The following is a 17,638-nucleotide window of genomic DNA, read 5'->3' on the forward strand; positions in this document are numbered from 1 at the left end:
ACCCTTTTCACACACACACACACACACACACACACACACACACACACACACACACACACACACACACACACACACACACACACCCGGTCAAAGTTCAAAAGTTACATACAGTAAGCCAATGCAGTAAGCCAATGAGATTTACATAAAGTTCTCCCCCCCTGTTTCTAACCAAGGGGTCTTGTTAAACCACAATTTATTTACTTTTCCCTCGGATTGTCATCATAAACTGCTAAACCTTTTGTGCACCTCTGAGAAGTCAAGTGCACTACTTAGGTCTAGACAGGTGCAGACAAATTGATGATAAATTAGCCTCGACAATAAATTAGCTCAAATTCTCAGGAGAGCTGTTGGCCATTCATTGTTGGAGTGTATATGGTAGAGAAAACACTAACACACAGAATTTAACCAGAGCAAAGCAAAAGGACAGTGTCCTATAAGGATGTGTAATGTGTCTGTCTGGGGGATACAGTGCAGGAGGGTCACAGGGCTTAGAGAACATACGTAGTATGGAGATGAGGTAGGGTTTGTGTGTGTGTGGCATCTGAGGGACAGCTGTTCATCCAGCTGCTGTCCTCGGGGGTCTCTTCTTACAGATGTTCTCGTCCACACTGGGGGGGGTATGTGTGTGTTACAACACACACATCTGGACCAGGGTGACCTCATCTCCTGGCTGCAGCCCCCGGTAACCTTGACACTCCCCACCTCCTTGTGTGTGTGTGTGTGTGTGTGTCAGAGAGAGTGAGAGCGAGAGGGAGGGAGGGAGAGAGAGAGAGAGATAGAGTACATCAAGGAAAGCCAGTGTGACCATGATCAGGATAAGAGGGTGGTGATATTCGTTAGGCGTTCTGATTGGCTAGTCAGCCTGAAATAGTGATGACTGGCTCATCAATATTCACCATTCTCTCCCTAAAGGCATGCTGGGTTGTGCTGTGTTGTCACTAGTTACCACAACCACAAAGTCAAAATTGTCTCTGTCATAAAAATTTATGAAAACAAAAATTCGCTTCATGGTCTTCATTTAAGGTTAGGGTTAGGCATACGATTACTAGGTTAGGTTTAAAATCAGATTTTAAGAAGAACAATTGTAGTGGGGGATACAGAGCAGGAGGGTCACAGAGCTTAGAGAACATACGTAGTATGGAGATGAGGTAGGGTTTGTGTGTGTATGGCATCTGAGGGACAGCTGTTCATCCAGCTGCTGTCCTCTAGGGGTCTCTTCTTACAGATGTTCTCATCCACACGGGGGGGTGTTACAACACACACATCTGGACCAGGGTGACCTCATCTCCTGGCTGCAGCCCCCGGTAACCTTGACACACCCCACCTCCTTGTGTGTGTGTGTGTGTCAGAGAGAGCAAGAGAGGGAGAGATAGAGATATAGGTAGAGAGAGAGAGAGAGAGAGAGTCTAGGTACGGGGTACATCAAGGAAAGCCAATGTGACCATAATCAGGATAAGAGGGTGGCATTCTGATTGGCTACTAGGTCTGATATAGTGATGGCAGGCTCATCAATATTCACAATTCTCTCCCTAAAGGTATGCTGGGACATTAGTATGCTGTGTTGTGCTGTTGTCTCACAGGGTTGGGCTTAGAGGCCTTACCCCACAGGAGCCACCCGAGAATAAACAACCCTTTTCTGAAAAGTCAACATCTCGCTCCACAGGACTGTTCCCCAACAAAATTGGCCGTGTATGTGGTGTGTATGCAAATTACCTCTTTGTCCAATTTATCAACATTAAATGACACACAATGGTGTTGTTAGCCAATCATCCATCAGCTTCAATGGAACAGGAGCTCAGCTGCCAATAAACCATTCAGGGGAAGGGATGTGGGTTATATCTGTGTGCTTCTGTGTGTCTTTGCATGTGTAATTGTATGACCAAAATTGGGAGCACAGGGTTCATCCATAAACTCAACCCAGGGGACCCACACCTCCTCTCATTCTGACCCCAACCAGTTATCCTCCTGACCCATTGGCCCATTGGGAGCCAACGTGAAATGACCCCTCTACTGTCTGATGACCTGGTTATTCTAACAGTGTGTGATGTGTGTGTGTGTTGACAGGGAGAACTGCCTGTCCCCAGTCTGCCCAGAGAAGTGTCCCCTGGTGCAGGCGTTCCTCTCTCCATGGAGGGTGTTCCTGGCCCACGCCCACACCCAGCTGCAGACCGGTTTACAGACACAGGAGAGACACCTCTTCCTCTTCACTGACACACTCCTTATCGCCAAGGCCAAGTGAGTCTCTCTCTGTGTCTGTGTGTGTGTGTATGTGTGTGTGTGTGTGTGTGTGTCTGTGAGTGTGAGTGAGTGAGTGAGTGAGTGTGAGAGAGAGAGAGAGAGAGAGAGAGAGAGGGGGGTGCTAAAAACAGCATTCCATCTCTTTTCCCTCCAGCAAGTCTAAAAACACCCGTTCCAGGTCTGTGAGACATATCCCTCTCTTATCCCATCTTCCCTCTACTCCATCCCTCCATCGCTCCTATCCAGCCTATAATTCCCTCTCAGCCAATCAAATCCATCTGGTCCATCCCAGATCAAAGACCACCGAGGGGCTCCCCACCCACAACACAACCTTCAGGCAATGATCAGGGTGTTGAACCAACGTTGCTGAGATGTTGTGTCAGCAGAACTGGTCCTCTCTCTCCAACCTATATTCAACATCACGTGTCCCTGGGTGGAGCTGACCCATACAGTGGAGACAGCTATAATTACATTATGGGTGAAAAATAGTAGGCTAGGAAGTTAGGAAGGAGTACGTGTGTGTATCAGAGGTGTGCACGTGTGCACAGACAGAGACATGTGTACAGTATATAGGTTTATTTATGTGTTTATGTGTCTTGTGGCAGAACAGGGGGTTTGATCTAGACGTTTACACAAATCAGACACGGACTAGTGTTATAGCTCAGTTTCAAGGGTGTTTATTTAAACCAATAAAGAAAAGGACCAGTTCAAGACCTGACACATCCAGCAGAGGGAGCCACTGCCCCGTGATGTAAACTCCATCTGTCACCAGGCCTCGTCTGCACCAGCATCGGTACCTGGAAATCGGGACTCACGAGAACCGAATGGGAGCACAGGGCTTCCTTCAAGCGCCTGAAGCTGCTTTGGCCTCATCTGACCACTTCACTGTTTTCGGGAGGCAGGCCCTGGTCAGATCGGTAACGGTAGAGGTTATAGCCGCAAAGTTGGTGATAAACCCGCTATAGTATCCCGCCAGCCCCAGGAAGGACTTGACCTGTGTCTTGGTGCGGGGAACGGGCTAGTCACAAACCGCCTGGACCTTCCTCTCCTGGAGCTTGACGTTCCCACATCCAATCAAATACCCCAGGTACTCCACCTCCTTGAACACCAGCTTGCATTTCTTGGGATTCGCTGTCAACCTGGCTTGTCTGAGCGTGTCCAGTAACGCCTGGAGGCACATCAGGTGCTCTTCCCAGCCTTGGCTGTGGATGATGATGTCATCCAAATAGACTGCTGCATACTGTTGGTGTGGTTGGAGGTCTCGGTCCATCAGGTGCTGGAACATGGGTGGGGCTCCATGGAGACCGAACGGGAGGACCCGGTATTGGTATAAGCCGTCCGGTGACGAGAATTCCATCTTCTTCCGGTAGGAGGTTGCCAAGGGTACCAGCCAATATCCCTTGGTCAGCTCCAGGGTCCTGAAGGCCTTTCCCAACCGGTTGATGAGCTCGTCCAACGTCGGCATGGGGTAGTCGTCAAACAAAGTCATTACGGTTTGAGCACCAACACAATGGGGCTGCACCATGCACTGTGGGACTCCTCGATGACTCCAATCCTCAGCATAGCCTCCACCTCCTGCTTCACAGCCTTCCTTTGTGCCTCTGGGATCATGTATGGCCTCTTTTGTACCGTTTATCCAGGCTGGGTGAGGACGTGGTGTTGAATGAGGGTTGTTCGTCCCGGCTTCTCGGAAAACACGTTGGTGTTCCGATCGATGATGTCACGTTCGTCGTAACGAGGAGAAAAAGGCGCAGCGTGATAAGAATACATTCTTCTTTATTTAGACGAAGAACACTAAACAAACTAGCTAAACAACAAAACAACCGTGAAGCTATAAGACACGAGTGCTGACAGGCAACTATACATAGACAATAACCCACAAAACCAAAATGGAAAATGGCATCCTAAATAGGATCCCCAATCAGAGACAACAATAAACAGCTGCCTCTGATTGGGAACCAATTCAGGCCACCATAGACCTACATTTACCTAGACAAACCAAAACCCCATAGCTATACAAAAAACCATAGACAAGCCAAAAACACACATACCACCCTCGTCACACCCTGACCTAACCAAAATAATAAAGAAAACAAAGATAACTATGGTCAAGGCGTGACAGATGAGCTCCTGGATTGCTTGCTTCTGGGCCAGTTTGAGGTCCTCATTGCTCAGGACCAGTTGATATCCCGGGTTTTGTCCACAACACTGCCAAGGCTGTCCTTACGTGCCACCTCTTCAATTGATTCACGTGGTAAATCTGTTGGGGTTTCCATCTCCCCGGCTGCCGTACGCAGTAATTTATGGGTCCCAGCTTCTCTTTCACCTCGTATGGCCAGTGCCGTATTGTCCGGAACGTACTTTCTGTGGTGGGGATTAAAATGAGCACATTGTCACCCACATGGAACTCTCGGGGCTGGGTACCCCGGCTTGGGCGCACTGGGCCTTCTTCATATGTTCCCTTACCAATGGCCATATGGCTGTTATCCACTCCCTCATCGTCTATACGTGTTCCACCATACTGCGTAAGGAGGTTGGCTGGGCTTCCCACACCTCCTTGCCAAGATATAGTAGGCTGCATGGTCTCCTCCCATAGAGGAGTTCAAAGGGGGAAAACTCAGTGGAGGCTTGGGGCACTTCTCGGATCGAGAATATTAGGTGGGGTAGTAGCTGGTCCCAGTTCTTCCTGTCCCGCTCAATGACCTTCCGCATCATTTGTTTGAGCGTCTTATTTAACCGCTTGATGAGCCCATCCGTCTCCGGATGAAAGACGAGTTCCGGATCTGCTTTATCCATAAGAGAGCACACAAATCTTTCATTAGTCAGGACATAAACTCGGTACCTTGGTCAGTCAGGATCTTGTTCGGGATGCCCACCCGGCTGAAGAGGTGGAACAGCTCCCGGCGATTCCCTTGGAGACTGCCGCCTTAGGGGAATGGCCTCGGGATATCGGGTCGCATAATCTACTATCACCAGGATGAACAGGTGTACTCAAGCCATGGCGATGCGTTCAAATGGCACTCCGATGATCGGTAGGGGAACCAGTGGGTTCCGGAAGTGTGGGGTGGTGATTTGGGGTGGTGATTTGACACTCCAGGCAGCTGCAGCAATAGTCTTCCACGGCCCACCGCATCCCTGGCTATCGTTCAGGCAAAATAGAAATAAGTGCACTCAGGATATCCGGAAGGCCAAAGTTAGTTACTTTAAGGAGCAGTTCCTTCTCTGTGGGTTTAACCCCAAGAAGTTCTGGAAAACAATTAAATACCTGGAGAATAAACCCTCCTCCTCACAGCTGCCCATGTTCCTTAACTTCTTGCGTCGAGCCATCCCGGATCCGGGATCGTGAATACAGCCTCAAGCTCATTACCATAACGCAACGTTAACTATTCATGAAAATCGCAAATGAAATGAAATTAATATGCTAGCTCTCAAGCTTAGCCTTTTGTTAACCACACTGTCATCTCAGATTTTCAAAATATGCTTCTCAACCATAGCAAAACAAGCATTTGTGTAACAGCTAGTGCAGCTAGCGTAGCATTTAGCGTTAGCATCAGCAGGCAACATTTTCACAAAAACCAGAAAATCATTCAAATAAAATCATTTACCTTTGAAGAACTTCAGATGTTTTCAATGAGGAGACTCCCAGTCAGATAGCAAATGCTCAGTTTTTCATGAAAGATTATTTGTTTAGGAGAAATCGCTCCGTTTGGTGCGTCACGTTTAGCTACGAAAAAAACCTGTATCCAGGAGTGTAATTATCCCCGCAGCTCATTAGCATAACACAACGTTAACTATTCATGAAAATCGCAAATGAAATGAAAATGCTAGCTCTCAAGCTTAGCCTTTTGTTAACAACACTGTCATCTTAGATTTTCAAAATATGCTTCTCAACCATAGCAAAACAAGCATTTGTGTAACAGCTAGCGCAGCTAGCGTAGCATTTAGCATTAGCATCAGCAGGCAACATTTTCACAAAAACCAGAAAATCATTCAAATAAAATCATTACATTTGAAGAACTTCAGATGTTTTCAATGAGGAGACTAGATAGAAAATGTTCAGTTTTCCTGAAAGATTATTTGTTTAGGAGAAATCGCTCCGTTTGGTGCGTCACGTTTGGCTACCAAAAAAAACCCGAAAATTCAGTCATCAAAACGTCGAACTTTTTTCCAAATTAACTCCATAATATCGACTGAAACACGGTAAACGTTGTTTAGAATCAATCCTCAACGTGTTTTTCACATATCTCTTCGATGATATATCGTTCGTGGAAGTGTGCGTTCTCCTCTGAATCTCAATGGAAAATGCCTCCAGTTGAAGATTACGCACCAATTTAGACAAAGGACACCGGGCGGACCCCTGGCAAATGTAGTCTCTTATGGCCAATCTTCCAATGATATGCCTACAAATACATCACAATGCTGCAGACACCTTGGAGAAACGATAGAAAGGGCAGGCTCATTCCCGGCGCATTCACAGCCATATAAGGAGACAATGGAAAACAGAGCCTCAAAAATTCTGCCCATTTCCTGGTTGAAGTTTCATCTTGGTTTCGCCTGTTGCATGAGTTCTGTGGCACTCACAGATAATATCTTTGCAGTTTTGGAAACCTTAGAATGTTTTCTTTCCAAAGCTGCCAATTATATGCATAGTCGAGCATCTTTTCGTGACAAAATATTGCGCTTAAAACGGGCACGTATTTTTATCCATAAATTAAAAGAGGGCCCCCTATATCCAAGAAGTTAAAGGGGGAGATCCAACTGATCTTAACTGTTTTAGGCCTATTTCTATTGTGCCTTGTTTATCAAAAGTGTTGGAAAAACCTGTCAATAATCAAATGACTGGCTTTCTTGATGTCTATAGTATTCGCTCTGGTATGCAATCTGGTTTCAGCTCAGGTTATGGATGTGTCACTGCAACCTTAAAAGTCCTCAATGATATCACCATTGCCCTTGATTCTAAGCAAGATGGTGTTGCTATTTTTATATACTTGGCCAAAGCTTTTGATACACTAGACCATTCCATTATTGTGGGAGTACTGGTGTCTCTGAGGGGTCTTTGGCCTGGTTTGCTAACTACCTCTCTCAAAGAGTTCTGTGTATAAAGTCAGAAAATCTGCTGTCTCAGCCACTGCCTGTCACTAAGGGAGTACCCCAAGGATCAATCCTAGGCCCCACGCTCTTCTCAATTTACATCAACAACATAGCTCAGGCAGTAGGAAACTCTCTCATCCATTTAAATGCAGATGATACAGTCTTATACTCAGCTGACCCCTCCCCGGATTTTGTGTTAAATGCTCAACAACAAAGCTTTCTTAGTGTCCAACAAACTTTCTCTACCCTTATCCTTGTTCTGAACACCACCAAAACAAAGGTCATGTGGTTTGGTAAGAAGAATGCCCCTCTTCCCACAGGTGTTATTACTACCTCTGAGGGTTTAGGCTTATACAAGTACTTGGGAGTATGGCTAGACGGTGCACTGTCCTTCTCTCAGCACATATCAAAGCTGCAGGCTAAAGTTAAATCTAGACTTGGTTTCCTCTATCTTAATCGCTCCTCTTTCACCCCAGCTGCCAAACTAACCCTGATTCAGATGACCATCCTACCCATGCTAGATTACAGAGACATAATTTATAGATCGGCAGGTAAGGGTGCTTTCGAGCGGCTAGATGTTCTTTACCATTCGGCCATCAGATTTGTCACCAATGCCCCTTATAGGACACATCACTGCACTCTATACTCCTCTGTAAACTGGTCATCTCTGTATACCCGTCACAAGATCCACTGGTTGATGCTTATTTATAAATCCCTCTTAGGCCTCACTTCCCCTATCTGAGATATCTACTGCAACCCTCATCCTCCACATACAACACCCGTTCTGCCAGTCACATTCTGTTAAAGGTCCCCAAAGTACACACACATCCCTGGGTCGCTCTTCTTTTCAGTTCGCTGTAGCTAGCGACTGGAACGAGCTGCAACAAACACTCAAACTGGACAGTTTTATCTCAATCTCTTCATTCAAAGACTCAATCATGGACACTCTTACTGACAGTTGTGGCTGCTTTGTGTGATGTATTGTTGCCTCTACCTTCTTGCCCTTTGTGCTGTTGTCTGTGCCCAATAATATTTGTACCATGTTTTGTGCTGCTACCTTGTTGTGTTGCTACCATATTGTTGTTATGTTATGTTGTGTTGCTACCATACTGTGTTGTCATGTGCTGCTGCCTTGCTATGTTGTTGTCTTAGGTTTCTCTTTCTCTAGTGTTGTGTTGTCTCTCTTCTCATGATGTGTGTTTTGTCCTATATTCATATTGGATTTATTTTTTTATTTTTATCCCAGGCCCACGTCTCCACAGGAGGCCTTTTTTCCTTTTGGTAAGCCGTCATTGTAAATAAGAATTCTTAACTGACTTGCCTAGTTAAATAAAGGTTAAATAAATAAATTTAAAATCCTGGCCAGTGGAACCGTGCGGCGATCCGTTCCCAGGTTTTCTCCATTCCCAGGTGGGCCCCCAACAAATAAGTGTGGACCAGCTGAAGAACAGTTCCGACGTACTGGCGGGTCAGCAACAACACTTTTTGAAGTTCCCCCTGTTCGTGCAACACCTGATACAACAGCTGGCCATCCACCACTATCACCTGGGCCGCGGCGGCTTTCAAGTTTGGATCCTCCCACTGGGTGGTCCCAAACTGTACCCTCAGGGGTCTCAGGGCAGGTATCTCTGCGGGTCCCTCGAAATTGAGGAGGGAGGCATGGGTTCCTCCTCCGGTTGTTCACCAGGTGAGGTTGGTTCCGGCGCCCCCTCGGATCCCCGACTCCTGGCCCGAAGACCTTCGGGGTCGCACAGGTGGCAGTCCGACGGTGCTCTCGTCGGTCGCCGGCTTGTACTCTTTTTCCAAGCTCGTGCCTCCACAGTTCCGTGAACAGAGGACAATCTTGTCCCACAAGGAGGGGTACTGGACAATTCAGGTACGGCACGATGGTGGCCTGCCCGGTTGAATACTGCTTGGTGTTGCCGTGGACACAGGAGACGGACATCTCCTCACCATGGTTGGTAGGATGGGCCAGTAGGCGCGCTTGTACGAGCGTTACCACACTCCAGGAATTGAACAGAGCATGGGTATCGTGACTGTTGACTTTCCCCGGGACCATGGGTGCTGTTGGTTTCGCTGTGGGCCCAACAGGATGTGATGTGGTTTACTGCATGGCCCGTCCCGTCTCCGGGGCACGCTGATGGCTACAACTCCTCTCGACCCTGGCAATTCAAGAGTGGAAAGCTGTCATCAAGTTAAAGGGTGGTTACTTTGAAGAATCTCAAATGTTTGGGTTACTACATGATTCCATAAGTGATATTTCATAGTTTTGATGTCTTCACCATTATTCAACAATGTAGAAAATATATATATAATGTAGGAATGTTGAGAATTCGACCATGGATATTAATTAATGTACTGTATGTGCTCAGAAATATGTGATTCAGTGTGTGTGTGTGTGTGCTAGTATATTAAACTGTTTGTGACCCTCTTGTGTTTCCTGCAGGTCGTCCACACACTTCAAGCTGAAGGCTCAGGTGCGTATGTGTGAGATGTGGACAGCAGGCTGTATGGAGGATGTGTGTGAAGGCACCACCAGTCCAGAAAGGAGCTTCGTCATGGGCTGGCCCACTTTTAACTGTGTCGCCACATTCAGGTACACACACACACACACACACATGCACACGCGCGAACACATGCACACACGCACACACACGCACGCACGCACACACACACACACACACACACACACACACACACACACACCTATGTATGAAAGCAGACTGGTTAGTGTATTATTACTGTATACTCTGTACTTATAGTGAGAAAGTCCCTTTAATAAATCCTAATTGAGTATGCACAGCACAGTACAGTACAGGACTTGTTATACTGTTTCTCAGAACAAGGAACAACCACTTGAACAGTACATTCTTAACCCTCCACCACACCACATCCTGGGTCATATTCCTAATCGTAATCCCCCCTTACTCTGACCACAGAGAGCCAGGGATTGCAAAATATCACACACACACACTATATTCCTTGACAACAGGAATTCATAGGAACTATGCAATTTTACAGGGACACATTATGTAAGAGAAGATGAGAAAAATAAGATGGTTATCCGACTTCATTTCCCCTTCTTATTTTCGGTCTCCTCTGTCTGCAGTTCTGTGGAGCACAAGGAGAAGTGGCTTTCTCTCATCAAAAGGTAACCAAAATTGACGGGAGACAATATTTTTCTGACAGTAATATTTTATGGCTTGACTTCAGTATAGAATAGACTAGAAGTATGGCTTGTGTGAAATAAAGTGTTATTTTCTAATTCTGACTTCCTTCATTCCTCCAGTCGAATAAATGAAGAGAAAGAGAAGGATGACCCCAAGACCATTCCTTTGAAAATATTTGCAAAGGACATTGGGAATTGTGCTTCTGTAAGTTTACGAATGCAGTGGTGCAGGTCTGTGTGTGTGGGGGGGTTATTTCATGGTTGTGTGTGTGCTTGTGTTAATTTATTTAATGTTTTTGTGCTTTTCCCCAGGCTAAGACTCTAGCTGTCAGTAATTCCGACAGCACCACTGATGTAATCCGAATGGCACTACAGCTGTTTGGCATTTCGGTAAGTGTGTGCGCTTGTTTCTGAGTGTGTGTGTGTGAGTGGGTATGTTTTGGAAGTGTGTTCTTTGGTGCCATTCTTTCTTTTTTTTTTCTCTCTCTCTCTCTCTCTCTCTCTCTCTCTCTCTCTCTCTCTAGGGCTGTGTGAAAGACCACCAGTTGTGGATGAGCTCCTATAAGGATGACTCCCCCTATCCTCTGATTGGTGAGTTTACCTCCATTACCCAACCCTACTCAGCTCTTTTACACCCAGCATACACCTTAATCAGTGGTCAGGGGCAACTTCTACCTACTCCAACTCCTTACTCTGCGGTCAAAGTTGCTCTGCTTTGGTATTCTTCCTTCCGTTAACGACGAGGTAGATAAAAGACTAGCTGAATACTGTAAATCTGGTCTGGTCACATCTCAGGACAGACTCACGTCCCCTGACGTCTAACCTGACCCTCTCCTCTCTAACCCTTCAGGGCACGAGTTTCCCTTCAGTATCAAGATGAGTCACATTCGTAATGTGGGAGCAGGAGGAGATGGAGGAAAGGATGCGATTCCTCCTCCTCCGGAGGAGGACCAGGGGACGATGCTGCTGGACCAGTGTCTCCCTCCAGACACCCAGTGCCAGTTCATCCTCAAGCCCAGCCGGGTGGACCTCAGACAGGCTCCGCTTATAGGTATGAGAGCCCTTACCGACAGTGAACGGATTAACAGAAAAAAAGGGTTATGTTTCCTTCAAAAATGTGTCGCATCCCTTTTTTGCACTTGTTTACTTCATACCTCCTTCTTTTCCCTCATATGTCTTTCTCTCTGAAAGTACGGAATGAGAGAGAGAGAGAGAGAGAGAGAGAACATAGAGAGAGAGAGAGAACATAGAGAGTGTGTGAGAATGTGTTCCAGGATGCTCATTGAGGACGCTCCACTGAATCACCCACAAGACCCTCAGATTCCTCTCTATCCCCGTCAAGTTCTTACATAAGCCTCCATTTAACCACACCGTCCAATATTTGCTACACCAGCCTAATTATTTCCATCTAACAAGTGTTTTACAAACATGTCGAAGGGTGTCACTGATGGATTTGTGTGTCAACTCTGCTATGACACCAAATATTTTTACCCATCCATCCAGAAAATGAAAGGTTTTTATTGGCTAGGAGAGAAATATGGCATCTGTTTTGCAACAAACCCAAATGGATCCATTAAAATCCATAAAAGGATCAAAACATTGCCCATACAACCAGCCCTCTCTCTCTTTCTCTCCCCCTCGTTCCCTCTCTTTTAAATATTCCCCCTCTCCAAGATTTCTCACACTGGTATATAGTGATGCGTGATTTACAACTTTATAAACATTTAACGATGCTTTGGCTCGTTTAAGAATGTTGGAGCGGCTCTATAACAATGTTGTTTTGATTTGGATTCCAAAATGTAACTGAGTGTAAAGCTGGAGTGGTGTTAAAGTCAGATTTGAACGTGCAGGGTCCTGGGCAGCTAGGGGTGTTGTGCCAGTAATGCGGAAGGGCCTTTTATTGTCCACCCCCACCCTTATAAACACAGTATAAACTGTGCTTCACACACATTTAATGTTTTTATCCAGAAAGTCCAAGTAGACAGGCAAAAAGGTGCCCACACGCGCAACGTAACTCAAATAAACACACAGACAGAGCGCTCATAGTCTATCAAACATACAGTACCAGTCAAAAGTTTGGACACACCTACTCATTCATGGGTTTTTCTTTATTTAAAAAAAAACTATTTTCTACATTATAGAATAATAGTGAAGACATCAAAACTATGAAATAACACATATGGAATCATGTAGTAACCAAAAAAGTGTTCAACAAATCAAAATATATTTTATATTTGAGATTCTTCAAAGTAGCCACCCTTTGCCTTGATGACAGCTTTGCACACTCTTGGCATTCTCTCAACCAGCTTCATAAGGTAGTCACCTGGAATGCATTTCAATGAACAAGTGCTCAAATAACCAAACAGAAACAATAGTCCATCATTACTTTAAGACATGAAAATAAGTTCATTAGAGTTACCAGCCTCAGCAATTGCAGCCCAAATAAATGCTTCACAGAGTTCAAGTAACAGACACATCTCAACATTAATTGTTCAGAGGAGACTGCGTGAATCAGTCCTTCATGGTCGAATTGCTGCAAAGAAACCACTACTGAAGGACACAAATAATAAGAAGAGACTTGCTTGGGCCAAGAAACACGAGCAATGGACATTATTTTGATTTGTTGAACACGTTTTTGGTTACTATATGATTCCGTATGTGTTATTTCATAGTTTTGATGACTTCAATATTACTCTGCAATGTAGAAAATAGTAACAATAAAGAAAAACCCTTGAATGAGTAGGTGTGTCCAAACTTTTGACTTGTACTGTACATAGACACACACGGTATGTAACATACAGTGGCAAGAAAAAGTATGTAAACCCTTTGGAAATACATGGATTTCTGCATAAACTTTGATCTGACCTTCATCTAGGTCACAACATTAGACAAAGACAGTCTACTTAAACTAGTAACACACAAACAATTATACATTTTCATGTATTTATTGAACACACTGTGTAAACATTCACAGTGCAGGGTGGGAAAAGTATGTGAACCCTTGGATTTAATAACTGGTTGACCCTTCTTTGGCAACAATAACCTCAACCAAACGTTTTCTGTAGTTGCGGATCAGACCTGCACATCGGTCAGGAGGAATTTTGGACCATTCCTCTTCACAAAACTGTTTCAGTTCCACAATATTCTTGGGATGTCTGGTGTAAACTGTTCTCTTGAGGTCATGTCACAGCATCTCAATCGGGTTGAGGTCAGGACTCTGACTGGGCCACTCCAGAAGGTGTATTTTCTTCTGTTGAAGCCATTCTGTTGTTGATTTACTTCTGTGTTTTGGGTCGTTGTCCTGTTGCATCACCCAACTTCTGTTGAGCTTCAATTCGCGGACAAATTGCATTCTCCTGCAAAATGTCTTGATAAACTTGGGAATTCATTTTTCTGTCGAAGATAGAAAGCTGTCCAGGCCCAGAAGCAGCAAAGCCGCCCCAAACCATGATGCTCCGTCCACCGTACTTTACAGTTGGGATGAGGTTTTGATGTTGGTGTGCTATGCCCTTTTTTCTACATTGTTCCTTCTAAACAACTCAACTGGAGTTTCATCTGTCCACATAATATTTTGCCAGTAGTACTGTGGAACATCCAGGTGCACTTTTGCAAACTTCAGATGTGCAGCAATGTTTTTTTTGGACAGCAGGGGCTCCTTCCGTGGTGTCCTCCCATGAACACCATTTTTGTTTAGTGTTTTACGTATCGTAGACTCGTCAACAGAGATGTTAGCATGTTCCAGAGATTTCTGAAAGTCGTTAACTGAAACTCTAGGATTCTTCTTAACCTCATTGAGCATTCTGCATTCTGCGCTGTGCTCGTGCAGTCATCTTTGCAGGACTGTCACTCCTAGGGATAGTAGCATCAGTGCTGAACTTTCTCAATTTATAGACAATTTGTCTTACCATGGACAGATGAACATCAAGGCTTTTAGAGATACCTTTGTATCCCTTTCCAGCTTTATGCAAGTCTTCTGAGGTCTTCTGATATCTCTTTTGTTTGAGGCATGGATCACATCAGGCAATGCTTCATGTGAATAGCACACTGAAATTTTGTGAGTGTTTTTTATAGGGCAAGGCAGCTGTAACCAATTTTTCCAATCTCGTCTCATTGATTGGACTCCATGTTAGCTGAGTCCTGACTCCAATCCTGACTCCAATTCATTAGCCTAGGGGTTCACATACTTTGCCCGACCTACACTGTGAATATTTAAGTTATGTATTCAATATAGACAAGAAAAATACAATAATTTTTGTGTTATTAGTTTAAGCACACAACGTTTGTCTATTGTTGTGACTTAGATGAAGATCAGATCAAGTTTGATGACCAATTTATGCAGAAATCCAAATAATTCCAAAGGGTTCACAATACTTATTTCATACTTTTTTACATTTTTTATTTCCTTTGGAAATAATTCCAAAGGATTCACAGCTACTTAACATGATATACCAAGTCTCAGAAATATGGTTTCACTAAGCACACACAAACACTTTTTCTTTCTCTGTCTCTCTCTAGCTCTCTCTTTCTCTCCAGACAGACTGCCCCATCTCTACCCCATTAGACTCAGACCCCTCTCTAGTCACGTCTCTTTCTGAATCAATGCCTCCTTCTCTCTCTCTCTCTCTCTCACACTACCATTCTCTCTCTTTTTCCCTTCCTCTGCTCTCTCCAAACACCATTAAGTCTTCATCTCTCTCCCCCTCTCCCTCCCTCTCATTGTGTTTTATTGAGTAGTAGGCCCTACTTCATAATAGAATAATGTCTTTAATGTTGGACTAAACCCCCCCTCCCTCTCTCTCCCTCTCTCTCTCCCTATAGAGCCAGGTCAGAAGTCTGTTAAGAGGAAGAGGTTGTTGATAAACTGGGCCTTCTGGAGGGGGTCCAGTAGCCAACTGGACGGTGTCCCCCTGTCCCCCACCCCGGGACGCCTGTTCGGACGGTCTCTCAGTTCCGTCTGCCGCCCTGACCACACCCTGCCCAAACCTGTCATGGACATGCTGGTGTTTCTGTACCAGGAGGGTCCCTACACCAGGGGTATATTCCGTCGCTCTGCAGGAGCCAAAGCCTGCAGAGAGCTGAGAGACAGACTGGACAATGGGACAGAGGACACACACTCACTCACACACGAGTCTGTGTTCGTCACTGCCGCAGTCTTCAAGGTAGGACAGAATGCAAGCAAGCACACACACACACCAGGGTCCTTTTGTATTAATCAGAGTTTAAAGGGTTTAGCCAGGCTTGTCAGATCAGATAAAATGGGACATGAGAGAGAGGAGGTTTGAAGGATCTGTTTCATCCTGCTTCAACACATTAGAATAATTCACAGCACAGAGCTAACACAGCTGTAGACACACATATTCACCCCCATATCCAGTGTGTGTGTGTGTGTGTAAGTGTGTGTAAGTGTGTGAAATCATAGAAAGTCTTAGACAGACAGAAAGTAGTGAAGTGATTGGAGTGGAAGACAAAGCTTAGGTAGAAAAACACACTCAATTCAAAGCACATGTTGGAAGGCTTTACTGGAAACCTGTAGCTGTATTTGATCAGACAGAACAGGACACACACACACACACACACAGAACACATGCTGCTGTTCAGTTAGGCATATTACTATATTACTATACCCAATCCTAGCCAACAAACTGAAAACAACTGAGCTGACAAACAAACAACGTTGAGTGTAAAAGGATAGATTGCTTTAGTAAAACACACCTGGCTGTGCCATCTCTCAACTACTCTAAAATATTACTGAATAAAAGTTGAGTTGCACAGATTCTTTCATAGCATTCTGTTCTACTTTATGTGCCATATTTTCAGGATTCATATAATCTCTACAGAAAAGGAGCATACAGTTGAAGTCAGAAGTTTACATACACTTACAGTTGAAGTCGGAAGTTTACATACACCTTAGGCCAATACATTTAAACTCAGTTCTTCACAATTCCTGACATTTAATCCAAGTAAAAATTACCTGTCTTAGGTCAGTTAGGATCACCACTTTATTTTAAGAATGTGAAATGTCAGAATAATAGTAGAGAGAATGATTTATTTCAGCTTTTATTTCTTTCATCACATTCCCAGTGGGTCAGAAGTGTAGATACACTCAAATAGTATTTGATTGGCATTGCCTTTAAATTGTTTAACTTGGGTCAAACATTTCGGGTAGCCTTCCACAAGCTTACCACAATAAGCTGGGTGAATTTTGGCCCATTCCTCCTGACAGAGCTGGTGTAACTGAGACAGGTTTGTAGGCCTCCTTGCTCACACACACTTTTGCAGTTCTGCCTGCAAATTTTCTATAGGATTGAGGTCAGGGCTTTGTGATGGCCACTCCAATACCTTGACTTTGTTGTCCTTAAGCCATTTTGCCACAACTTTGGAAGTATGCCTGAGGTCATTGTCCATTTGGAAGACCCATTTGCGACCAAGCTTTAACTTCCTGACTGATGTCTTGAGATGTTGCTTCAATATATCCACATAAGTTTTTAAGGGGTGTTCTAACCTAAATTGTGTCCCTGTGGTTGTGTCCCCCAACAGGACTTCCTGCGGAACGTTCCAGGCAGTCTGCTTTGTGTGGATCTGTATGAGCAGTGGATTGGAGTGATGGAGAGAGAGGAGGAAGAGGAGAAATGGCTAGCCATCCATAGGTACTGATACTCCCCGTAACGCACCTTCACAAACACATTGGAAAAACAAAGATCACCCTCATCATTCTCTGCCCACTATTTAAATCTTTGTCTGACACATCCAGTCTTACCAGATGCTGTCAATGTTGTGTTTTCATCACTGATTTTTTTGTCGTCGTCCCCCACCTCAGGTTAGTCCATCTTCTGCCCAGTGAAAACCTGTTGCTTCTCAGACACGTGGTTGCCGTGCTCCACTGTATCCAAGGAAATGCAGAAGACAACCAGATGAATGCCTTCAATCTGTCTGTGTGCATCGCTCCCAGCATGCTGTGGACACCAGCCCCCTGTAGCCCACGGGGAGAGGGGGAGGCCACCAAGAAGGTGAGAATGGACCCAAACCTCAAACTTTTTTGTAGATTTCCCTCTCTGCTAACAAACCTTTTCATTTATTTAATTTACTTTCATGTCTTATCAATCACATAATTCTACCACACAGTGTATGTGTGTTACTACA

General features: G+C 44.8%; 1 protein-coding gene across 3 annotated transcripts in view; it reads left to right on the forward strand.

Annotated features, from left to right (window-relative positions):
• The window catches only part of arhgap20 (Rho GTPase activating protein 20), a 75,307-nt gene that overhangs the window by 25,114 nt on the left and 32,555 nt on the right, over positions 1–17,638 (forward strand). For all 3 annotated transcript variants that reach the window (XM_042319782.1, XM_042319781.1, XM_042319780.1), the window contains exons 3-12: positions 2,065–2,235; positions 9,776–9,925; positions 10,439–10,480; positions 10,619–10,703; positions 10,811–10,888; positions 11,023–11,089; positions 11,349–11,549; positions 15,317–15,657; positions 17,036–17,145; positions 17,316–17,505. In XM_042319782.1, coding sequence (XP_042175716.1) covers positions 2,065–2,235; positions 9,776–9,925; positions 10,439–10,480; positions 10,619–10,703; positions 10,811–10,888; positions 11,023–11,089; positions 11,349–11,549; positions 15,317–15,657; positions 17,036–17,145; positions 17,316–17,505 — 1,435 coding nt within the window. The remainder of the gene's footprint in view (positions 1–2,064; positions 2,236–9,775; positions 9,926–10,438; positions 10,481–10,618; positions 10,704–10,810; positions 10,889–11,022; positions 11,090–11,348; positions 11,550–15,316; positions 15,658–17,035; positions 17,146–17,315; positions 17,506–17,638) is intronic.

This window comes from Oncorhynchus tshawytscha, linkage group LG03 (genome assembly GCF_018296145.1).
Source record: "Oncorhynchus tshawytscha isolate Ot180627B linkage group LG03, Otsh_v2.0, whole genome shotgun sequence".
Lineage (NCBI taxonomy): Eukaryota > Metazoa > Chordata > Actinopteri > Salmoniformes > Salmonidae > Oncorhynchus > Oncorhynchus tshawytscha.